Below are 25,473 nucleotides of genomic sequence, written 5' to 3' on the forward strand. Positions count from 1 at the left end.
ATGTACTGAATGCAACTGAATTGTACAGTTATATATATAAACCAAATGTTAAGTTTTGTATATATATATATATATATACACACATATATATTACCACAATTAAAGAGTTTAAAAATTATGTGCTCATTGTAGAAAATTATTTGGGGAAAAAAAAAAAAGGCGAAAAAGAATCAAATAAGCCAAAGGCATGGCACAAGTTACCATGAAATCTCTCCTCATACTTTGATACAGTGCCTTCCAATCTCTCTCCTATACATCTATATTCAGTTGAGATCATAATAATCAATTTTGCTTTATTTCCTTAATAAAAGCCTATCAGTTCAGTTTTTCTCTAAATTATTAAGAGCTGTATTTTTTAAACATCACAATATAGCATTCCATCACCATGATACAAGCCACCTTTTGTTTAACAACTTCTCTAGTGTTGCATATATTTGATGTTGATTACCTACCTCTCGATTATCTACTTAGGTCAGGGGCAAAGGGTATGACTATTACAGCTCCTGATACACGCTGCCAACTTACATTCCAGGAAGGTATACAGGAGGTTATGTACACCATTCTCATTTTACACTCCTGAGCACTGAGATTTGAGATCTGTTTGCCTCAACTTAGAGCTGTGTTTACTACTGACCTTTTAAATATATATTTATTTTTTCTTAACTGCACTTCAAAATCAGCTTCCATGTAAGTAACTTTTATTTACTTGTGGGATTAGCAGCATATGTAACAACCGGAGAATATGTTCTCACCTCCACTACTCTGAAACAGTTAAGCATCAAATGGATTTTTATTTTTAAAGGATTTTTTTAAATTAATTTATTTTTGGCTCTCTTGGGTCTTTCTTGCTGCGTGGGCTTTTCTCTAGTTAGATTGAGGGGGCTGCTCTCTAGTGTGGGCTTCTCATTGAGGTGGCTTCTTTGTTGCAGAGCACGGGGCTCTTGGGCCTGTAGGCTTCAGTCGTTGTGGCTTCTGGGCTCAAGAGCACCAGCTCAGTAGTTGCGCACAGCTTAGCTGCTTCAAGGCAAGTAGGATCTTCCTGGATCAGGGATCAAACCCATGTCACTGCAGTGGCACGTAGATTCTTTACCACTGAGCCACCAGGGAAGCCTAAGCATCAAGCAGATATTACATTACATAGGGATGGGGCTGTTATTATCAAAGCCACCGAGAGCAACATCATAAATGAGAGAAGAACAGACGCAAGTCTTCTATACCACATTCACTCTAGGTCCCGTACTCTGAATAGTCCTGTTTAAATCGCGAGTTTTCTTTTTTTACTTGCTAAACTGGTCTGATACAGATTAATAAATACATTTGATATGATTCTACTACAGTCAGTTAGGGAGGGAATGACATCCTTTGCTGTTAATATTAACCCACTATTAACTATATCTTTTCTTTTACTTGGACAGTCAGTCAAATAATCCATGGAAAAAACCCAATCTTTAGATTGCACATCCATAGTTGAGGGTATTAAAATGCTCATTATAAAGCCAACACTTACCAAACCTCTCCTGTACCATAAGGGCCACCTGTTTTCCCACTTGAGTGCTCCCGGTGAAGGACAACAGGTCCACTCGCTCATCCTTGGCCATTGCTGTGCTGCAGGGGAACAGACACGGTCACCCAAGGAGAGAAACCCAGCAATGCTGGCATCTGACAGTGCCTAACCCATTCTGGGAGCTCTCCATAAACAGAAATCGCCTCAAGGATGTTGTTAAGGAAGATATTCCTTCTTGTACTGATGGGTGACTGGACATTTCAACTGGAGCATTTCCTCGATGAGCATCTCAGTTATTTTGAAGTCTCTTAAAACTGATTCTTTCAAGAATTAAAAGTTTAGGGACTTCCCTGGTGGTCCAGTGGTTAAGGCTCCATGCTCCCAATGCAGGGTGCACGGGTTCAATCCCTGGTCAGGGAACTGAGATCCCGCATGCTGCGTGGCTTGACTAAAAACAAATAAACTCTTCAAAATAAAATAATTAAAAAATATTTTTGAAAAAGAATTAAAAGTGCAAAGACTGTAGGGAAATATCCTAATCATCCCTCTTGGAAGCTGACTTAGAAAGTCTGTGCTAGGATTTCCAGTTTCTAAGGAAGGTAGACCAATCACTGTCAATCTGAACCTCCTTGCTTATAGCTCAGTGCTTCAAAGGGTGTGGTGTGTGCCAAGCAAGACAGACACCGATTCAGACCAATGCAGGGCTGGAAATGCTTGATGACACTGTACATGTGGGCTTTCCCAGGTCAGTCCAGCACACATGGGCACTGACACTGGAGGGGGTTGCTGCTTAAAGCCCTCTTGTACACACTACTGTTATCACCTGAGCAATACCAAGGCCAACTTGAAGGACTGCACATCCTAAGTATAAGAACAGAGTGGGTCAAAGGATAGACATGTTTTAAATGTCATGTTTTAAATGACATTTAGATAATACTTCACTATATGCACTCTTTATATAGGAGTTGTATTTTCTAAATAAAATTTCTAAAATGTTTTCACTTATCTAAAAAAAAAAAGTCTTTACTACTCCTTTTTTAGACTGCCCATTAAGTACAATAGATGGAGACAAGAGTAAGACTTTCACCATACCAGTAAGGGTTCTAAGACCTGACTCCTAGGAAACATCACCTAATAAAAAGGCCAGTAGAACCAGCTTTTACCATGGTTCAGAGAAAGTATAGTCCATTCCAGCTAAAAAAGGAGGTTGTGACATTCTGCCAAGTGAAAGAAGCCAAATGCAAAGGCAACGTGTTGTATGATTGCATTTATAAGAAATATCCCAGACAGGCAAATACAGAGACAGGAAGTAGAAGAGGGGCTGCCAGGGGAAGAGGGAGGGGAAGTGACTGCTCTGTGTCTCAGGCTCTTTTGAGGGGCGGGTAACAAAAATGTTCTGGAATAAGGTAATGAGGATGGCTGTACAACACTGTGTCTATTCTAAAAACCACTGAACTGCACATTTTTAAAGAGAAAACTTTATGGTACGTGAACTACATGGAGACTTTTGAAAATCAATAAATCAGAAGTTGCCTCTCCAGGGTTCCCTTCTCTGGTCACGGAGGAACCCAGAGAATAGGCTACGTGTCCTCGGTGGGGAGTGAGACAGCAGAGCACAGCTCCACAGCTCTGCTTTGTAAGTGAGCACATTGATATATCAAACGCCAGGAAACCACAGGCTGCACGCTGGCACAGTAATGTGTAACACGAACACCTTATAAGAGTAGCTCTGGGCAATGAAAAAGACAATTCTCACTCACCCTCCAACAACATCTACATATTAATGAAGTAAAGCCCAGTGAGATCTGTAATAGTAAAGATTTCAAAACACCACTCTCACCTCCTCCACTATACTGGGTTTTGAAATTCTAGTAAAGATGATTCTAGGTGATCATCCCAGGTCCTTCAGCAGAAAGACACTCTGGGCCTGCTGACTCACCCGATATCTGCTCCACCACAAGTCAAGGAACAAATTGCACCAGGCAGCTTGTTGTCCTCCAGAACTTTGGCTATTATTCTAGAAAAGAAAAGGCGATTCTAAGGAAGGGACTGATTTAATTTCTTACCATATTTTGAAAAATAATAAATTCCAACCATTTGGCTTTCCTTTTTCAACTTTCTCTCCCATCCCTCAAATATCTAGGCCTCACATACTAGAGGAGGTTTTCAAACACTTAAATGCAGAATTTTTTTTTTTCCCCTAAAAAAAACTTCATAAGAAGACAGGCAAAATATATAAAAGACCTAAAGCATTGGTTAAGAAGTCCAAGTGATCACTGTTCTCAAATACCTTCTGCCCAACTATGAAGACATCCAGTTCAAAGTGGTAAACTGATTACAGGGCTTTTGGGGGCAGGTGGGGGAGCCCTTTCTCACCACAAATCCATTAAAATAATGTTAAAGAAATAAAAAGGGATATATGGAATAAAACCCAGAAAGATGAAGACAATGAAGGATAGTTTCCATTAGCCATGAGAGGTTTTGCTGCATCTCTTCCAACCAGAGTCAGCTAGAGAAAGGGTAAAGGATGAGATGGGAAAAAGGTTCCCCAAACCAAGAGGGGATGTGGAGGAAACAGCAGAGGGCTCAGGACCTGCCTGCAGAACCCCAGAGAAGTTCAGGACTAGTGTCTACTGGCCTCCCACCAACCTCTCAGTCAGGAAACAGTGCCCCACCCACCAGACTAAAGTAAGGTGGACAAGCACAGTCCTTTCTTAAGTCTATGCTTACAACTGAGGCTGTTAGAGTCAAAATGAGAAACACAGTTCAGTGCAATTTAACTCTGATTTTAAGTTGTAAAATATGGCTCCAGTAATTCCGATTTCTCTGAAACAGGGTTCTTTCGTTGATTTTGAGCTTCCTGAGGGGGAGGTGCCTCAGTGGAGCAAAAATTCTTTTGATCCATCACCCCAAGCTACTGGCTACTTTCTACCTGATATTTCATAAAGATCTAAATCCTATACCCACTTCCATAAAAAAGATACCATTATCATACCCAAGTAAATTCTCCAATTGGCCCCCCAAATGTCCTTTACAGCTGTTTTCTTTCCTCCACCCATCAAGGATCACACACTGTAGTTGTCATGTCTGAGACTAAGAATCAGGGTGTATGATTCTCTCCAGGGACTCAGGGTGTATCTGCTGTCTACACAAGCAGCTGACTGCGCCTGAAGGGCAGGCATTTTGCTTTGCACCTGTGGGTAAAAGTTAATCAAACCCTCTTTCCCTAATTCATGAGAATCTGACCTTGGGTTAACTCTCAGTTTTGATCCTCAGCTTACCTGATAAACGCCAATGTCAACAATGCTATCTAGACAACATGGCTCACGGTAAAGGCAACCCCTGACTTATCACCCCCATCTAAACTGGAATAATGACCCGAGAACTATGACTGGAACCTCATGCTTTTGCTCTTCTCTGAGTGCAGTGGCTTCTGTAACTACATGTCCCTCGTGAGTGGCTGAAAGCCACGCATACAAGAATTGTTACAAGACTTTTTGGTTTCTGTGGGGCATTGAGCTTCTAGGCCAAGGTAATCCCTGTCCAGTGTAGATCTCAGCTCCTTTTCCCGAAATAAACTGCTCCAAAAACAACGAATGAATAGAAATACCTGTACCTGATGCTATCCTCCCAGAAAACTATGTTCTTGTCTATATCCTTCTGAACAGACAGGTACAATACGTAGTCATCTTATGAGTCTGAACAGCAGCTGAATTTAAAAACTTCCAGTGAAAAAAAATAAACTCCCAGTGGATGGTATGATACCTGTGGTTAACTCCAGCACAATATATCATCATTTAACTTACTGTCTTCTATCACAAAAATCAGATGATATTCTCAATCATCTAAAAAAAAAATAGGCCATGTTCCTATGTGAACACCTCAAACCTTTCAAAGGTTTAGCCAAATAAATATTTAAAAGCACAAAGAATAACTTTATGTTTTAGAATACCAAAGCAAAAAAAAAAAAAAAAGAATACCAAAGCAATAACTGAAAACATTAAAATAATAATTTAATCTGCTATTTTATAACAACTGGCAAGTCAGTTCACCATATTCATATTAACGGTTTGCTTTTTTTTTTAAAGATTATTTTTAAAAACTGCCTAGGGGAATCTCATCATTTTTATGTGTTTTGTATCTGGGTTCTTTTTCATATTTAATTTGAACCCTTACCTTGCAAGATATTGTTTCCTCAATATCACACATTCCTTTTAATACTGACACACACTACTCTCTTAGCCGACCTTTTGCTTCCTAAGCCAGTGTTCCTAAATGATCTTCTAACATTAAGGACCCTCTTATGAATAGACTCCATCACAAGCTCTCTGCCAATAATTCTTAAATCAGAGAATGCAGGCCATGCAAACAAGGCATCGTCAAGGGCCCATCATCACCCATACAGGCAGCCATTTTCCTCTATACGTTCTCTAATTCTGGAATGATAAATTAGTAACATGGATTTTATGACTTAACTAGTGTTATCATGTTTCCAAAGAGCAATAAATAAAACAGTAATTTTTAACCAAAAGATGAAATACATTTTAGACAGCGTCAGAAGAATCAGTTGAACAGTATAACCCTTTCTTTGTTTTGCTAAGGTCTATTAAACAAGAGCAATAAAAGTATTGGCCTGAGTAGAAATTAAGACCATTAACATGCTGCATAGTTACAGCATATAGCCCCTAAATTGCAAGACTATTTCCTCTCCACTGGATTTGTTTTTATTTTGCAAGTGACCAAAAAAAAAAAAATGTTTTAAGAGTTCAAGTTCAACATTTATATCAGTATCTGGCATGTTTCCCACGACTTAAATGACATGGCCCTGAAAAGGATCTGTAACTACACAAAGATATAAAAATGTTATCACAATCAAAGAACAGAGTTTATCCAGATTCTATGCTAAAATAAATATGACACTTTCATGTCAGATTAAAAATTCAGTGCTATCAATCACCCTTTTACGATTCTCCCTGACCCAGGAAAAAGAAAGCCACACATACTTACTTTGTGACAGCTACACTGATGAGGGAAGTTGTAGGAGCTCCTTTCCTTGTAAGAGTAAAAAATAAAAACAAAAAATCAGCTTAATTTGGTGACAATCATAAATACCTTTTATTTTTAAGCAGAAGCAACAGTCTTTGTGAGAAAAAATTCTAAGTAAATAACACAGCCTAATAATTGAAAGAGAAATCAGTCCTTCGGTTTGGTGCCTCTGGGGTCCAAGGGACTATAACACTTTCATAAGTACAAAAATGGCCCTGAGCAGTTATGAACCTGCTTGCTGCACTGATCACAGGAACTTTACATTAACCTCTGCCTATTGTGCCAACTCGGAGAAGGCAGTGGCACCCCACTCCAGTACTCTCGCCTGGAAAATCCCATGGACAGAGGAGCCTGGTAGGCTGCAGCCCATGGGGTCGCTAAGAGTCAGACACGACTGAGTGACTTCACTTTCACTTTTCACTTTTATCCATTGGAGAAGGAAATGGCAACCCACTCCAGTGTTCTTGCCTGGAGAATCCCGGGGACGGGGGAGCCTGGTGGGCTGCCGTCTATGGGGTCGAACAGAGTCGGACACGACTGAAGCGACTTAGCAGCAGCAGCATTGTGCAAACTGAGTAAAACAGAGATCAATCAACATGAGCTTTCACTGAAAGACTCAGGGGGCTTCGGAAAACCATACTGCTAGCCTTTGGTAACATGATGGCAAATCACTAACCCTTCCAACTATGCCCTGCTTATATAGTCTTTGAGTACCTTCAACTGAGTACAACACAACACTAAGATCATCAGTACGTACTAGAGGGGCAGACACAAAATGGGCAAAGACAATTCTCCTGGTTCTCCTGATGTAAGTTGCTCCATTGAACATGAAAGCTAAAAGCAAGCAACTGTTTTGTCATCTATAAACACTAACGTTTCCCCAGCTAACTTTTACTATTGCATATTTTATAGCAATGTAACATTTAACGCAGCAACGCGAATACGGGCCAAGTGCCTCAAAATCACTTGGGAATTCACTATTAAATTTTTATTGAATTAAAAAAAAAAAGAATCATGTTTCTAAAAGAAGGTTGTGACTTATCACGAGTTCTCTTTTCCCTCCTAATTGTTTATTCAGTTTTCTGCTTGTGAAATGCAGCATAATGAAGACTGTATCTGGTGTTCAGTTCAGTTAGTCGGCCACTCAGTCGTATCCAACTCTGCCACCCCATCGACTGCAGCAAGCCAGGGTTCCCTGTCCATCACCAACTGCTGGAGCTTCTCAAGATTTGGCTCCCAGTTTCTTGCACACCCAGTATCAACAACCTCGGAACTGTCTGAATGACAGAAGGGCCTTTGTTATGCTACTGAAGTAACTAGAGCCCCTCCCCACAAGATAGCTTCAGGATGGGAGGTGGTGATGAGAAAGATCAATCATGGGGAGGGAAGGAGGAAGACTTGAGTTTAGCCACATGTACAGTGATTTACTCAATCATGCCAATGTCATAAAAACCCCGTAAAAATTCTGGATGCCAAAGCTCAGTGATGCCTTCTGGTTGTGTAAGTGATGTGTCCTGACCTCACAGGGAGAGGGCAGGGATGCTCTGTGTTTGAAACCCTTCTAAACCAGGCCCTAAATAGACCCTTTACAACAAAAGTGTAACCATTAAATACTGCGCTTTCTTGAGTTCTGTGGGCCATTCTAATGAATTACTGAAACCAACGTACGTGCTGTGCTTAAAGTCACTCAGTCATGTCCGACTCTTCGTGACCCCATGGACTGTGGCCTGCCAGGTCCCTCTGTCCATGGGGATTCTCCAGGCAAGAATACTGGAGTGGGATGCCATGCTCTCCTCCAGGGGATCTTCCCAACCCAGGGATCAAACCCAGGTCTCCCACATTGGAGGCAGATTCTTCATCATCTGAGCCACCAGGGAAGCTCTACTGAAACCAGTGGTAACCTCCAAATCTGTAGACAGCCAGTGAGAACTGCAGATGTCCTGAGGACGGGGAACATTTGCAGCTAGCATCTTAAGAAGGAGGAGTCTCATGGAAGATTGAGCCCTTAAACAGGTGGAGTCTGACACTGAGCCCAAGCAATTAATGTCAAAATGGAATTACAGTATACTTGCTTGGGGTAGAAATAACTAGAAGGAAGAGGGTATAAGGCTGTGTCAAAAAGTTAAGTCAAAAAATATAAATTTTACCAATGGTAAAACATGTAAAGAACTAAAACCCAGCATTTCATAACTAGCAGGTGTCACTTGCTATGTTAACAGAAAGACTAGTAGAAAACATTTCAACTAGCAGAAAACATTTCGATATGCAAAGTACTACATTTGCAATACTTTCAGTAGTACCTGAAAACGGAGACTTTTACCATCTAACTAGTGCATAAAAAAATGAACCGTTCTTACCAAAGACAAGCATTCCCACAGATCATGGCAATGGCGTTGTTCCAGCCATACACGGCCACAGGGAAGTTGAAAGCAGTGATGATTCCAACCAGGCCTACAGGATTCCACTGTTCAATGAGAGCATGGCCAGGTCCTAAGGACGAAGAAGGCATGCAACATGCTTAAACACATTAATTTAACGCCTGCCGAGGTCACAAGAACAAAGTCTGCAGTTTTTCAGTTTCAGAACAAAGATGCACCAGATCACGTGGGGACTACAGATGCTTTGAGCAGATGACCTTACACAGTTGGGGAACACTGGTACACTCACCAGCATACAACAAATGCTGTTATTACCAGACTATCTTATAAACCATAAGGATATCCATTAAGCCTCTACTCCTCAAAGGAACTCTGTGGATCAGGGCAGTGCCAGTCCCATCTGGGAGACAAGGAAACTTCAGAGGGTAAACGAGACATGTCCTCGGTGATGTGATCGCCAAGGGCAGGGCACGACCACAACACAGAGTCACGACTCTCAGGGCCATGTTCCTGACGGTGCCGGATGAAGCTCTCAGCTCACCTCTCTAAATTCAGGACAAGGTGACTCATGTACAGCGGGAAAAGTTTTACTAACTACATAAACGCTTAATGAATTAACTGTACACATCTTTACATACATATAGGAAAACTGAAAATATAAATTAAAACAGTTGTATCTTATAGACCAACTTAAGTCACCATAATCCCACAAGTTGTTGTTGTTCAGTCACTCAGTTGTGCCTGACTCTTTGCAACCCTGGGGACTGCAGCAGCCCAGGCTTCCCTGTCCTTCACCATCTCCCAGGTTTGCTCAAACTCACGTCCATTGAGTTGGTGATGCCAATCAACCATCTCACCCCACAAGAGCCTTATTTAATCAAAGGCAGCTTGAAGCAGTGAAGAACCAGAGCAAGGAGTGCGAAGGTTCATGAAACCTGGCTAAAAGCATTAGGAAGGCCGCACTCCCAGCCATCTACCTTTCTGGCCATGCTCAGCCTGTCAGCAAGAACAGGGAACCCAGCACTTGTTCCACCTCACTCCCAGGCCCTCCCTTAGTCCGGGAACCCTATTCTCCCTGGAGGTGATGTGCTGGTACAGTCTCTTCCTCACAGAGCCTGTCTCCTCCTCTCTGCCCCTCCCCTCCGTATCCTTCTCTCCAGGGAGACAGAATAGCTCTGATGACACCCTCCCGCCACACTCCGGCAACCCCATCACTACTGGAGCTGCCCTCAGGATAAAGTCTAAACTCCAGGAAAAGTTCCTTCCCAAGGTTCCTCCTCCACCCATCTCTCCCTTCACACTGCGCCCTCCGGCAGGGCTGAAGTAACACAGTTCCCCTAATAAACCAAGTTCTCCCATCTTAAGCTTTTACACAGGCTTCTTCCCCGTTTAAAACCACCCCTGGGAAGACCCTGGCAGTCCAGTGGTTAAGATTTCATGCTTCTACCACAGGGCACAGGTATGATCCCTGGTTGAGGAACTAAGATCATGCACGCCGTGTGGCAAATAAGTAAAAATAAACAAAATTAAAATGCAAGGAATCTACAGCTTTATACATTTCTTGAGGGAAAGAACTACACTTTTTCAACCAAGTATTACCTATTAGATCACTTGGCAGACACTCAACAAACACTAACTGAATTCATGAAGTCAAAGTTACCCACGAGCTTCTGCATAAATGAATAATCTATTTTTCTAATGTGTAAGCAATTGAAAAGGATTTTAATTGGTGAGTCAGACATTAGAGCAGGTAAAAATCAAAGTTACTTGCTTGCACATATATACCTCCCCAAATTGGCAGTTTACCGTAACTCTGAAAAACCTCTGCAAAGTGTTCAATATAAAACTAACCTTGGCTAACGGGACTCACTGTTACATAGCAAATTATGGACAATAACTATACATTTGAAGAGAACTCCCTCTTTCTACCAGCAGGGAATTTGCCCAATATTCCAAGAGGAAACAGGAAAACGTGATTTTTTAATGTCTTTTCCTGATTATAAATGTAACCTAATTCCCAGTGTGGAAACTTTGGAAAATATAGAAGACAGACAGTACCAACCATTAATAATTCTGCCTTGCCAGATAACCAGCATTACTACTTCAGGAGATTTCCATCTCTGTGCTTTCAATACAGTCACGTGAATTCACCTGGTTTGTTCCGCTGACATGGCAAACACACAAACTGTGTAAGCCCTTGTCCCCATCACTGAGTACAAGGCCGCAGCACAGTTTAACTGCCAAAGACTGAAAACACCCTAAGTATCTATTACTTGGGAACCGGTCATCCTTGCAACAAAACAGCCATTAAAAAAAAAAAGATGAAGGAAGCACCTTATTGGAACAATATGAAACAATTTCTAAGATACAATAAGTAGGAAAGGAACACATGGTTTGCTACATATTCGCCTGCACCTGAAAAAGCTCCAGAAAGATACACTCAAGAAACCAGAAACATTTGCTACGTTCATGGGAATACTATGGAGTATCCCACTGGGAGGAGGAAAATATTTCTTCCTTCACCTTTTTAGTCCTCTTTAATTCTGTGAAATGAAAAATACTATCTTTTCAAAAAAAATCAAAATAATCTAAAAATAAGTATATATAAAAAAAGAAGACGAAGTAAAACTAAGTACAACTTTCCTATAAAGTTTGCGGTTGGGGAAGGCAATCTTTATGATCTCTTGACAATATCTGCTAATAGACTGCCAAAATTATTTGCTCAGGCTTTGTCATGATTGGACATTTAGGCCATTCCCATTGTTTCCTGTTAATGGGACAATGCACACCCTAACACTTGAACCTCGGTTGCATTTCAGATTATTTACTTAAATCAAGATTCTGCAAACTTTCATTAAATATTTAAGGGATTTAAGGGAAACTTGCATTAAATATTTTTGGGATAGATATTTTTCCAAACTGTTTTCCAGATAAGATTGGTGATTCACTTCACAAAGTCTCCATAAAAAAGTGTCAGTCTCACCCATGAACTTGCCGACACTGAGCTTTATCTTTAAAAATTTAAAAAGTTTTAAGCATCTTGACCTGATTATTTTCACCTGTTTTAATTTGACTTTCTTAGTAAAGAGATTAAAGACATTTTCATATACAAGTATTTTGTGGAAACTGCTCACAACCAGAGAATCTTGGGGAGTTCTGTTTCGGAGTGCAATACTTCGCAGAACTGACTTCGCTGCTTACTTTCAGAAGGCAGGATGGGTCCCCCAATCATCCGAGATAAGCCAACAGCATAATCACAAACATCCACGTACTCCTGAACTTCTCCCACACCTTCCACCAAGATCTTCCCCATCTCCAAAGACACCTAAAAATACAAAAGACCAAGCAGCATTTTTCCAACAGAATTCCTGCTTTAAACATTAAATTTGAGGTGGGGAAAGCAACACATTTTGTTTCTACTTTGTGAGGGTTATAAACCAGTCTGTTCTTATTTTTCTGAAGAATTTTAAAGCCCAAGAATTGTCTTCACATTTTCCTGTCCATCTTGTTAATCCTTCCTCTAAAGAAAAGATTTTTGAAATATATGTTACAAATTTATATACATATTTTTGAAGTACATAAATTATGACCTTAAAAAGATCACATCTTATACACACAAGTAAAAAATAGCCTTATTCTTCACTCAAAGTACTATATATTTACTACAAAAATACTTTACCAAGCTTCCTAGTACTTGGATCTTCTCCCGCAAGGCATCACCAATCTGTCTCACTACTTCTCCTCGCTTTGGAGCAGGAATCTAAGGAAGGAATGGCATTTTAGTGTCTGCTGAAAAGTGTAAGCTCATGTCTATTATCACAGTACTAATGTGCTGTAAAAGAACAAAGCACAACCACATCAAAAACATGTTTTGATCTCATCAGTGTCTGACGTGACAGGACTTAAAACCCATTCCAGAGACGGAGAAAATATACAGATAACACATTCTTGGTGAGCAAGGACTGTGCCAAGTACAGAGAGAAATTCAGATTGAACACAACTTTTTGGGATGACTCTGCATGCTTAGTTGTTTGTTCCTTCAGCCGTGTCCAACTCTCTGCGACCCTATGGGCCGTGGCCTGCCAGTCTCCTCTGTTCATAGGATTCTCCAGGCAAGAATACTGGAGTGGTGGGATGACTCTGCTGCTGCTGCTGCGTTGCTTCAGTTGTGTCCGACTCTGTGAGACCCCAGAGACAGCAGCCCACCAGGTTCCCCCATCCCCGGGATTCTCCAGGCAAGAATACTGGAGTGGGTTGCCATTTCCTTCTCCTCTAAATACCTTACATAACCTGTAACCCTATATGATTCCCAGTGATGTTCTCATAATGGGTCAAACTGATTGCAAACCCAAACCCTAAATTCAGCTTACTTAGGCTGGTGTCCAAAATCCATTCAAATCATAACACTCACTCACAAAATACTTTCTGAGCACTTACTGTGTGACATTAGCAATACTAGGCACTGGAGCTAAAATAATTGAGGCACTCATGGAGCTCAGGGCTCTTCTTCACTCTCTCTCTTCCCCAAATGTACACCAAATATCCTTGTATAGTTTTCTAATCTAAGGGTAGCCTGGCTTTCTATTAACATTTAAAATGCATCCTGCGCCCCCACTACTTTGAACAGGCAGTTCTACTTCTGGAAATTGAACATTAGTGTGCAAAAGTATAGGTTACAACAGCATTTACTGCAGTGCTGTTTCCAATAGAGAAACAGAAACCGTCCCAATGCCCATCAGCACATGATTGGTTAATTATGGAATAGCCATAAAATGGAGGGCTTCCCTGGTAGCACAGATGGTTAAGAATCAGTCTGCAATGCAGGAGACTGGGGTTCGATCCCTGGGTTGTGAAGATCCCCTGGAGGAGAGCATGGGAACCCACTCCAGTATTCTTGCCTGGAGAATCCCCATGGACAGAGGAGCCTGGTGGGCTACAGTCCACGGGTTCACAAAGAGTTGGACAGGACTGAGTGACTAAGCACAGAATAGCACATAAAATGTCTGGACACTTTCTAAAAAGAATAAAGAAGATTTATTATAAGGAAAAACTTCTAAGAGCCATAACAAGACAACAACAAAAAAAAGCAAGATAATGCATATGGTAAGTAAACTTTTGCTTAGATTTGATGGAATATACAACAAGAGGTTAACAGTTGCAATTTCCAGGAAATGGAATCATAACATTTTGATTCTCTGCATTTTGTATGTCTGCAACATTTGCTATTTTTATGATACATGCACACTTTTGGAAACAGTAAACAAAAATTGTAACATTAAATGCAACAGCAAAGATCCTCTGTATTTTCTAAGGCATTGAAATGAGTTGAACCAAATTTAGCCCACACATTTATAGCCTTAGCAAATTGGTTAATTTCAACTCAGAATGGCTAATTCAGTACACATGACTGTTCTGAGCTTATTTATTCTATCAGTCTTTGAACCACCACTTACTGCATACATTTTATGTGCCAGATAGTACGCTATTCCCCAGGATTCAAGGGAAACAAGGCAGCTAGAATCAACTCCAATGGGGATGGCAGACACAAAACAGGAGATTATAATCTCACGTGGTAAGCGCCATGATGAAGCTAGACTACGCAAGTGGACCACCTTTGACTATTAACCCATCGTTACTTGGGGGCAAGGAGGTGGGAAGGAAGGGGGCTTTTTAGAGAGTTGAGGTCTTAAAGCATGACTGGTGTTTGCCATCTAAAGAGGTAGATAAAGTAGAGGGAAATTATGGGGGACAGAGAAGACAACATATGCAAAGGCTAAAAGGCAAGAGAATATGATCATTTCAGGAAACTATAAAGACTTCAAAGAAGTAGGAGTGGAAAGTAGGGGCCACACTGCAAAGGACCAGGTAAAGGATCCAAAGAGCAGTGGGGAAATCACTAGAGGGTTCTGTACAGTGGGGAGAAAAATCAGTGCATTTTAATTTTTTAGCTGCATCACGCAGCAGGCAGGGACTTGGCTCCCCGATCAAGGACCAAATCCAGGCCCAGTGCAGTGGAAGCACAGTCTTAACCACTGGCCCACCAACAAAGTCCCTCACAGTGCCTTTTAAAACACCACTCTATATGTGGTATAGAAAATGTTACCAGAGGGAGGAAAGATTCAGGCAGGAAATTATGAAGCCAGACAAGAGATGGTGGCTGTCTGGACCACAAAAACAGCAACAGAGATAAACAAACTGTTAAGACCCGGCAACTGATCAAGTCTCAACCCTGGGTACACATTAGAACCCACCACCCAAGGTTTAAACTACATTCCCTCTCAGACCACTCAAACTTGAATTTTTTTCTTTCTTTCTTCCCGCTTCCAAAATGATGGGTAGGAGCAGCAAGAGACAAAAAGAATGTCAGGGTTAAGTATGAGGTGAGGGATGAGGGCGAGCAGGAACCCAGGAAGACAGTCCCATTGCCCGTGTGGGTTTGACCAGCCCAGCACAACAGCACATCAATAACCTTAGACCCTCCTGAGACAGCCACCGAGAGTCCTCGTCCCTGCACACTTCACTCTGAAGTCAGGTTTACAGCGAGCATCAGAGGCAGCCATGAACAGGGAACTAAGAGCACTGAGTTCGTTATCTGCTGAGCCCTTTGGGAAGTATGGCAAAGACAACTGTGTTAAAGGGCTACAGAGACATATGTATACCTATGGCTGAGTCATGTTAATATTTGGCAGAAAACAACAAAATTCTACAAAGCAATTATCTTTCAGTTAAAAATTAACTGAAAAAAAAAAAAGAGAGCTACAGGTATCTGGAATCCCATTATGCAGCTGGAGAAGGCCCATTCAAGTTCCTGTCATCAAGAGAAGAGACTCTGGCTTTCCTCCTCACCAGGAATCCAGAAGGAAAGTGATGATACCCACAGGGGATGCAGACGGGCAGAAACAGGTGGCATTTGGACTAAATCAGCTCATGAAAGAAAGCAGAGCAAGAATTCCCAACCAGGTTCTTGGTGGTTAGTTTTAGTTAAGAGAAACATTTTTATAAACTGCCTTTTCATATTGTCATACTCTGTCTCCTTTTTCCTTTAAAAAAAAATAAGTTCCCTTTGAAAAATTCCAGGCCAAATACAAATGAACTAAATGGAACTGTGGTGTGTCCTCACAGGCAAGGCACCCAGAAGGGTCAGGGCCAAGCAGAAGTAGCCCCATGCAAGTGAGGAGCCAAGAGGAAAAGTTTGTACACCAGGAGGGGGCCAAGCCTTGTTCTGTTCATGTTTGAGGAGTCCTGGAGGCACACTGAAGAAATGCTCCGCTTCTTCCCTCAACTCTGGACTCAGTTGCTTAACTCAAATTCCAACAAGTGGGATTCCCATCACCCAGAAAAGCCACTCGTTCCCACTCAGCAGCCCCACTCTACGGAGAGCAATAAAACTGAAGAGCAGAAAGAAAGAACATTAGGTGAGGAGGCTGGCACGACTGTGGAAGAGCAGACTCCAAATCAGAACTTGAATTCAAAAACAGCAATAGCAAAGTACAGCACAATATTCAAGACATCACAGTGCCAACTGCCACCCCCCTGGGCAAAGCCAAGACTGACCTAAAAGTCAGTTCAGGGAAAGAGAAGACCCTGAATTCACACAAATCTTTTTTCAAACAAGACTGTATTTACTGTGGGTACATACACACATATATTGGAAGTTTCTAATCAAAAGTTCTGCTAGCATTCAAAACAGCACATGCAAAGAGTGAATCTTAATGCAACTTATGGACTTCAGTTACTAACTGATGTGTCTGTACTGGCTCACCAATTATAAGAGGTACCACACTAAGGCAGGGTGTTAATATAGGAAACTTAGGAGTTCAGAATAAGCCACCCCAGAATGGGCCAGTCTGACAAGTTCTTTGGCTTTACTTTGAGCTACAGATAATTAAGGCCCAGGAGACTCAGGAAAAGATTTCTAACTCCCCTTAACAGCCCAAAAGAAATTAGAAAGGGACCTGTACCAGGAGTTATCACCAGTGAAAACTTTTTTATATCTGACTTATCTGCATGAGAGGGAAAACATCTGCTTACCGAACACTTGCTCTGCTCACATTCCTAGCACCTGTCCTCCTCTTTGAAGCCCTGGGCTCCTACCCCTTTACTTAGCTCAGGATGGTGTATAAGCCTCAACTGCCTGGATGCCTTTGGGTCTCATATCTTTATGCCTCCCCCTCATAAAAAATTAAAATTTGTTTTTCTCCTGCTAATCTGTTGTATATTGGTTAAGTATTAGACCAGCCAAAGAACATAGAAGGGAAGAATAAAAAATTTTCCTCCCCTACAGTTTCACCCTAAAACTTTTCTAAAATATAGTCTATTAATTGAAAAAACAAAAGCAATACAGCTGTCCCTCAGTATCCATGAGAGATTGATTCAGGACCCCCACGGATTCCAAAACCTATGGATGCTCAAGCACCTTAAACAGAGTGGTGGAGAACAGTCAGCACTCCATACCTGCAGATGTGAGCCCCGCAGATGGGGAATGAGCTGATTTAAAAGAAGTCGACATGGCATCGGTCACTATTCTCTACACTGCTAGGGTGAACTTCACTTAGCACACTACTTTTGGAAGCAGAATTTTCTTTGTTCAAGGATTTTTTCAGTTCAGTTTTTGATTGTATATAATAAACCCTGAGCCTAACTTATAGCCAAAATTAGTTAAAGGAAACGTTCTTCCTGCTTTGCACAGAGGCAGTCTCTTGGCTAACAGTAACCCTGCAACCAATTCAGGGCTCTCCTGGAGAGTCTGCCCTTCCCCAAGTCCCCAGAGCAACCACTGATTCCGGAGAAAAAACAACAAAAAAACCCCCACTGAGGCTCAGCAGTTCCAAATTCAGCAGCACATGGTTCTAAAAATCAAACAGGTACTAAGGTTTAGCCCTGTGTGTAGGCATGCTAAATGACTAACTCATTTAACCCTTATGATAACCCAAGAGGCAAGCACACCTGGCCTCCTCTTTCTACGAAAGACAAAGCGCACTAAGGCGATGTAACTACCTGGCAGAGCTGGGTTAACCTTTCAGGATATTCCTATAGCTTCAGGCCAAGTATCTCAGGCGGAAGACCAAAAGGGATGTTCAGGGTAAACCAGAAGATCCAGACTAAGCCAGTTCTTTACTCTCCCCTCCTCCCGAGCCTGGCCCTCATCTATCGACAGCTCAGGGTGGTCCAGCCCAGCTCCAGTCAGGTCCTACACCTGCTCACAGAACTAGTTGAGACAGAGATGGGGGAGGCAGAATTAGCCTCAAAGCCTCATCAGACTGCCGAGGAACTGGAGCCTAGGCCCTATGAGAGCTGTGGCTGACACCACTCCCTCTGAACCAAGAATGCCAACCTACTGGTAACATCCCCTCCCTGCCCCTAAAAAAACTTGGAGGTGGGGGAGGAGCATATGGTTTATTTTTAGCATAGATATTCCTTTCTCTTTGCTTAATTTTTGGAGACTTGGCTGTTCATAGATCAGTTGGAGACCAAAGTGTTCATAGATTGTTTACGCTACAACAGTACAGAGTTCTTTTCCCTTTAAAATTATCCTGCTATTGAAGCCAAAATATGGAAAAGAGTACTAGTTTAGGACTACAGCTTAGAGATAGTCAAAGCCCCCAAGAAGCTCCAGTTTCAGCAAGGGGGCAATGGCTGCCTCCGGTCTGTCATGACAGTAGGTGTCTGTGTCCCGGACTCTGTACTTACATCTGCCCAGATGCTCCATGCTTCTCTTGCTTTCTCTACAGTTTCTTCATAGTCAGCCATGCTGGCCTAAATAAATATTTGAAGGGAGACAAAGGGAAAAGGAAAGGGCAGTGATGATCTTCTCCTAAGAACACAGACTTTTGGAAAAGAACTGTAAAATCCCCAGTGACCCTAAGATTTGTGGTTTAAAATGATTATCACGGGTTATACTTCCCAAAACTTGCTGGAATTTGCTAAGTTAGAATCTGTACTTTTTAAAACCTTGCCTTTCAAAACAAGGTCCAGGAGTCCCATCTGTGAGCAATACCTGAAGTATATTAGAAATTCAGAACCTGAGGCTACAGCGTAGATTCAAGAGGTCAGAACATTCATCTTAACCCAAGTCCCCTGGTGATCCAGAAACACAGACCTCAGTGGAACCCCTCTTGGGTAGTCCTCTCTAGGGGTCTCCTTTTCCAGGGCACATACACTCTCACAGAGTTACAGGGTCTCCCCGAGAATGTTTTTTTTTTCGAGCCAGGCAGTGTAGCATGCAGGATCTAAGATCCCCGACCAGGATCAAACACATGTTCCCAGCAACTGAAGCCCAATATCTTAACCACTGAACCTGCAGGAAAGTCCCTCACCCAGACATTCCTAAATGTTAAAAGGAAACATTCTTTGACTTTGTAAATCTGTGTTACTCAGAGATCACTGGCACAAACTCCCTAAGGGCACCTTGCATTTAAAGAAAAAAAAAAGCACTTACCTGTCTGACTCTTGCAATGGGCTCATTGTTAGCAGGACAGTAGGTGGTGATAACCTAAAACAAAAAGATGTTGTACATAAATAGAAAATGGGGGAGCAGACCAAATGGAGGAAGGTAAAAAGGCAGGTGGGCGGGGGCGGAACTAAGATACAATAACCAAACTCAGAACCTTTACATTGGTGGTGGTGGTGGTGGTTTAGTCGCCAAGTCCTGTCCGACTCTTGTGACCCCATGGACTGTAGCCCGCCAGGATGCTCTGTCCATAGGATTCTCCAGGTGAGAATACTGAAGTGGGTTGCCATTTCCTTCTCCATTAACTTGTTACAAACAGGAGACTAGAGTTTTCACTTTTGACCTGAACACTCAGAACAACCTTTTCGTCAAAACCCACCCTCGCTATCCAAATATTAGGCATCTAAACAAAAGCCTAAAAGTAACACGTTATTTTGCCTCTTCTTCCATTAACAGACCAAAGTTACAAGTTTTAGGGACTTCCCTATAGCTGAAATGGTAAAGAATCTGCCTGCAATGCAGGAGACGTGGGTCAGGAAGATCCCCTGGAGAAGGGAATGGCAATCGGCTCCAGAATTCTTACGTGGAGAATGTCATGGACAGAGCATCCTGGCGGGCTACAGTCCATGGGGTCGCAAGAGTCGGACAGGACTTGGCGACTAAACCACCACCACCACCACCAATGTAAAGGTTCTGAGTTTGGTTATTGTATCTGTATCTGTACCCTGGCGAGCTACAGTCCGTAGGGTCGCAAAAGAGTCGGACACAACTGAGCAAACACACTCGCAGTTACAAGTCTAGCTTATTCCCTCTCTCCATAACTCTGCCCAGCCTCTGGTCAGAGGTGAAAGGCCAAGGCTAGACAACCATTCATGCATTGGAGAAGGAAACGGCAACCCACTCCAGTGTTCTTGCCTGGAGAATCCCAGGGACGGGGGAGCCTGGTGGGCTGCCGTCTCTGGGGTCGGACACAACTGAAGCGACTTAGCAGCAGCAGCAGACAACCATGGGAAAGGCGTGTGTCCACATGAACTGGAGGGATACATTAGGGAAAAAAACAACCCAGGTATAGTTTTAAAAAGGCTTTCAGGAAAGGTATTTTATCCATGAACCTAATGATTGGATACCACAGGAAAAACAGGATAAAACCATCAATGGGGGATTGGGAACAATTAAAACCACCTGCACTTCCTACACCCACAGATAACTAAAAGATGCCTTTCCTCTAACAAAGCGGTTCATTCAACAAACTGTTGGGATGTTATATAACGTTTTCTTACAAGTTTTCTTTCGTATGCAGCCCTCAAAAAAAAATCCAAGTAATAACAACCTTATCTTTCCATCCTAGTCTATAAAACATTTTATTGAACATTAACAGAGTCAAGCTGTTAGGGTCTGGAAATAGAGAAATGCTGAAAATCTGGCCCTCAAGGAAGCTCTGAGCCCAATGACTGAAAAACAGGATTTCGGCAACTTCGAGCTTGCATTCCAGAGGATTTCAAAAGATAATATAAAATTGTAGAACATTACCTGTGGCGCACGTCACATGTGAGGAGCCACAGTCAAGTAGAAAAGTCAGATGATTGCCACCGCCAAGTGTGTGGCATTTCGCACTACAGAGTGCAGAACTCTGCCGTGCGGTTTTAAGTACGCTTGGGAAGTTCAACCCCTTTCTGCTCCAAAATGAACTCGATTCTCGGTAACACGCAGGACCTAATATCTAGTAGCACTTTTAATGGTTCTACTTGAGAAAACGTTTACTATGGACTTCAAAACTTCCCACCCAGTATAAGCCGACAGCATCCGCGGGGATTAGGGCTGGGCAGTGCCTGTCCCGCCTCCCAGGGCGAAGAGAGGCCGCAGAGATTTGCCCAAGATATGCATACCTCTCCCCGGCCTCCCCAGCTTCCATTATATACGCCGTCGTTTTCCTCGCGGAGCCCCAGCTCCTTCAGCCAAGCATACTGGGGTTGATTGATGAGCAGAGTGGACATGAAGGCGGCAGGCCTGTTCCAAGATCCGGAGAACTTGCTCTTCCTTGCAACGCGCACGCAGAGCAGACCAGGAACGCGCCACATACTTAGTCAGGGATGCGAAGAGCGCCTGCGGCCCGAGGAACTGAAGTGGGGCCCCGCCCCCCACCCGGAGGAGCCCATTGGGTAGGCCCGGCCCCGCCCTCGAGCACGCCCCCCGCCGTCGCCCTGCCTAGCTGGATCTTGCGCGGGAGCCGGGAGCTGTAGCCTGGAGGTCAACCAGGGCCTGGAAAACAATGAGGGTGAAACCCGGAGGAAGTGAGCAGGCTACTGCCATCTAGTGAAAGACGGCGGGAACAGCGGCACCAGCTAGAACTTTTTCCAGCAAAATATTGGCTCTAAAATACAGTGAGTTAGAGCCAGGCCTCTCAGGCTGGAATGTGCATGTGATCTCTCCTAGCTATCGTGTTAAATGCACATTGTGATTCTGTAGGTCTGGACTGGGGTCTGAGAGTCGGTATTTTAACCAGTTCTGGTGGAAAGGAGAGGATTGTTTCCGCCCCTTTGTTACATTACAAATTAGAGTTTTCTAATTAATGAAAAATGGTAAATTGTGGTAGTTCCCTCCAAATATTCTGAGTGGGTATATTCTTGCTTTTCAAGAAACAAAGACAGTTTTGATCAATCTCCTTTTTTCTCCATTGCTTTTCTCTTCCTGCAATATTCTTGCCATCCCCACCATCCCATCTGCCACCTTTAATTCCACAGTAACTAGGCCTATCCTATTTAAGGGAAATGGCAACATCTCAATCAGCATGATTTGGGCAGGAGTTTAAAATATACACACACTCTCAAATCCTTGCATAAATAAGGTGATTCCAAACCTACTTTCCCAAAATATTACTTCTCCGTACTTGCCTTGTGGCCTTCCACATGGCAACCAGACAGTTGAGAGTCACACATTTCTTTCCAAAGCCTGTGTTTTCCTCTCATGGTGCCTTTGCCCTACTGTTCCCTCCACCTGTAAAACCTTTCCTTCCATCTCTGCATTCAAGCTTTATCTGTTCGACCCTTAGAACATAAATGATTTCAACAAATCATGTTGAAATAGGCAGGTATCAAGCATCTACCAGAAACTGTGGTAAGTGCTGGCGATATCTGAATAGTGTTTCCACTTGAAAATGTTATACTTTTCCCCCATTAAGGCAAGGACCGCCTCTGACTCATCCTTGCATGACTCCACAACTCCCAGCATCCCACCAGGCTCACATTCATTTACATCATTGGGAAAAAAATGAACCTATGAACACACCTCAACAGTAATAAGCAAGGATACCCTGTTCAGCATTGGTAATCCATATCAACAACCCAACTACTTCTGTCCATCCACTCCTAGGACTGATGCACTAATTTCCTTCATTTCAATTCTCAGGCATTTTAAAGAATTTAAGTCTCCTCGCTTTCTGGCTGCCAGTAAGATTCTTTGTACATCTATCCCGACATCACATCCTTCCATTCTCTTCCCCTCCATTTGATTCAAAAAATGAAAAGTGCATTTACAGATGCACTAAATTTTAGAAGCAACACATGATGCTCTCAAGGAATGTTAACTTTCATCTCTTCACTAAGTTGAAAAGAGAGGTTCATGGTGGTCTCCCTCTAAACAAGTTTTGGGACGACAGACACTAGCAACTGCCTATATGGAAAATAGGCATTACATCTCTCTTCCACCTTCTTTTTTCAAAACTTATTTAGCCTGTCAATAGGAGGTCAGGAAAAATCACCAACAATGAATTTTGATGGGGCAAAGCGGGAAAATATAGAAGTAAATGAATCCTATGAAGGCACATTTCACATTTGAAAAAGAATTAAATGGATTGTACATGAAAGCATATATAAAAACCGCAAAGCCCTACAGAAATTCAAATGTCAGGATACCTTGAACTAATTTTGTATTAAAAGTGGAGGAGTTAGTAGATGGCAAATTCTACTTTCCAAATGACTTATCAAAGGCCTCAGAGAGTGGTTAAAGCAAAGACTCTGGAGTCACAGCATAAGTACAAATGACCAGTGCTTGGGAAGTCCTCTGTGAATACTAGCTGTCTTTATTCTTCAAAGATAGTTGGCCAGAAGGCAAAGTGATACGAACATGCATGCTTGCCCCAAGGCAGCAGTAAATTGGAGAAATCACCACCACCCAGAATATAATTTTAGCATCTGATTTTTCAGAGCATGAGTGAGTGACACTAACTATTGCTCTGGGCATACTCAGATTAATCAAGCTCACCAAAATATCAAAATATGATTTGCAACTAACATGCTGGCTTATTATTTAATGGGGAAAATTATCCTCAGAAAGGACCAACCATTCACATCCTCTAAATACTGTGTTCTCTCCCAGGATACATTCTACCTATCTAGTGGTTTAATGAGCCCAGTGTCAGAAGAAGAGTTATTGATTAATAATATTTGATTCCAGCATTCAATGGTATCAGGCTACTACAGTCTCTCAAATGTCCAAATTAACCTATAGATTCAATGCAATCCCAATCAAAATACCAGAATTGGCAAGCATATTTTAAAGTTTAAATGGAAAGGCAAATGATCTAGAATAGTCAAAACAGTTTTAAGGGAAAAAAAGAACAAATCTACATTACCTGACTTTAACAATTATTTTAACAATTTTACAATTGTTACAAAGCTACAATAATCAAGAAAATGTCACACTGGTATAAAGACAGAAGTAAAGATCAATGGATCAGAATAGGGTACTCAAAAATAGACTTTCACATGTATAGTCAATTTTTAATGAAGGTGTCAAAGAAATCAAAAGAGAAAGAATAGTCTTTTCAACAAAGAGTGCTATATTATTTGGATATTCAGGTGCAAAAAAAAAGAACCTTGATTTCTACTTCATGCTATATACAAGAATTAAGTTAATATGAACCATAGACTTACAAGTAAGAACTAAAACATCTAGTGGAAAACATTGGAGAAAATCTTTAGTGTGCGGGGCTGTTCTATGCATTATATGATATTTAGCTGCATCCCATACCACACAGTATAATGTTAATAACAGCATGAAAACGTACTCCTACCTCACACTACACACAAGAACCCATTCAGGGGACCTGTAATTCTATGCAAAAGAAGTAAAATATCCGTTGTCTAAGAGAAGACCTTAGACAACCTAATAGACTTGTCTGTTAGGAGACCTGGAGTCAAGACAGAGGTCTGCAATAGCTTAGCTATGTAATCTCCCTTCGGTTACAAAAATAAAATGGCCCAAGTGACTTCTAAGTTCCTTTATAGGTACTAAATTCATATTTCAAAAATATAAATTTATTTTTTCCCATACAGTCTATACTAAGGAAATAATAAAACAAGTTTGTAAAAAGACATGTTCATTGCAAAACTGGCTACACTTTAAATGTACACCATCAGAAACTAAATAAATGATGCTACCTCCATGCAATGGAAAAACTGGGAAGTCATTAAAAAGGAGCTAGACCTTTATATTTTGGTATAGAAAAGCGTCCTGGATAAACAGCTATATTGTTTCTTTTTGAAAGGAGAGTACAGAATAGTAAAAAGGTACAAACAATAAGATCCCCTTTATGCCGAAAAAAATTCAATTAGTATTTCTTCACCATGTTTACATACAAGAAATCACTGGACTGGGCACAGGTAGAAAAAAGTGAATTAAACAGACATTTTGGTGGGGAATTCAGACAAAAAAAAAAATAAAACAAAATAGGCATATGACTATTGAAGCCATGAAGGAATAAAAAGGGTGCGAGAGTGACTGTAAAGAAAGGACCCTGTTTTAGTGAGAGTGCTTGCAGACCTCTGTGGGAAGGGCGCATTTAATCAGAATTCTGAATCATGGGAGAGCATAATCTCTGGAAGAATGGGGTGTGGGGTACTGGAGGGTCTGCAGGCCGAGGGAACAGTAACTGCAGCGCCCTTGGGCCGGGAAAGGACCACGGATGCCTGAGGAACAACGTGAGAGGCGCCAGCGTGGCTGGAGAGCAGGAGAGGGACCCCAGCCTGAAGCACACACCTCCAACTCTGTCGGCTGTGCTGAGGTCTGAGCCGGGCGGCGACCTCACCTTCCGTCTG

At 42.0% G+C, this 25,473-nt stretch overlaps 1 protein-coding gene across 1 annotated transcript in view; it reads right to left on the bottom strand.

Moving 5' to 3' along the window:
* Positions 1 to 21,503, bottom strand: part of ALDH7A1 (aldehyde dehydrogenase 7 family member A1) — a 37,543-nt gene extending 16,040 nt beyond the window's left edge. Inside the window, exons 1-9 of the mRNA XM_027547009.1 lie at positions 21,265 to 21,503; positions 19,367 to 19,420; positions 18,619 to 18,684; positions 12,608 to 12,688; positions 12,130 to 12,253; positions 8,908 to 9,040; positions 6,512 to 6,556; positions 3,444 to 3,521; positions 1,508 to 1,605 (exon numbers count right to left, since the gene is read on the bottom strand). Of these exons, the coding sequence (XP_027402810.1) occupies positions 1,508 to 1,605; positions 3,444 to 3,521; positions 6,512 to 6,556; positions 8,908 to 9,040; positions 12,130 to 12,253; positions 12,608 to 12,688; positions 18,619 to 18,684; positions 19,367 to 19,420; positions 21,265 to 21,456 (871 nt within the window). The 5' untranslated portion in view covers positions 21,457 to 21,503. The remainder of the gene's footprint in view (positions 1 to 1,507; positions 1,606 to 3,443; positions 3,522 to 6,511; positions 6,557 to 8,907; positions 9,041 to 12,129; positions 12,254 to 12,607; positions 12,689 to 18,618; positions 18,685 to 19,366; positions 19,421 to 21,264) is intronic.
* Between the last annotated feature and the right edge of the window lie 3,970 nt (positions 21,504 to 25,473).

The sequence above is a fragment of the Bos indicus x Bos taurus genome, chromosome 7 (assembly GCF_003369695.1).
Source record: "Bos indicus x Bos taurus breed Angus x Brahman F1 hybrid chromosome 7, Bos_hybrid_MaternalHap_v2.0, whole genome shotgun sequence".
NCBI lineage: Eukaryota > Metazoa > Chordata > Mammalia > Artiodactyla > Bovidae > Bos > Bos indicus x Bos taurus.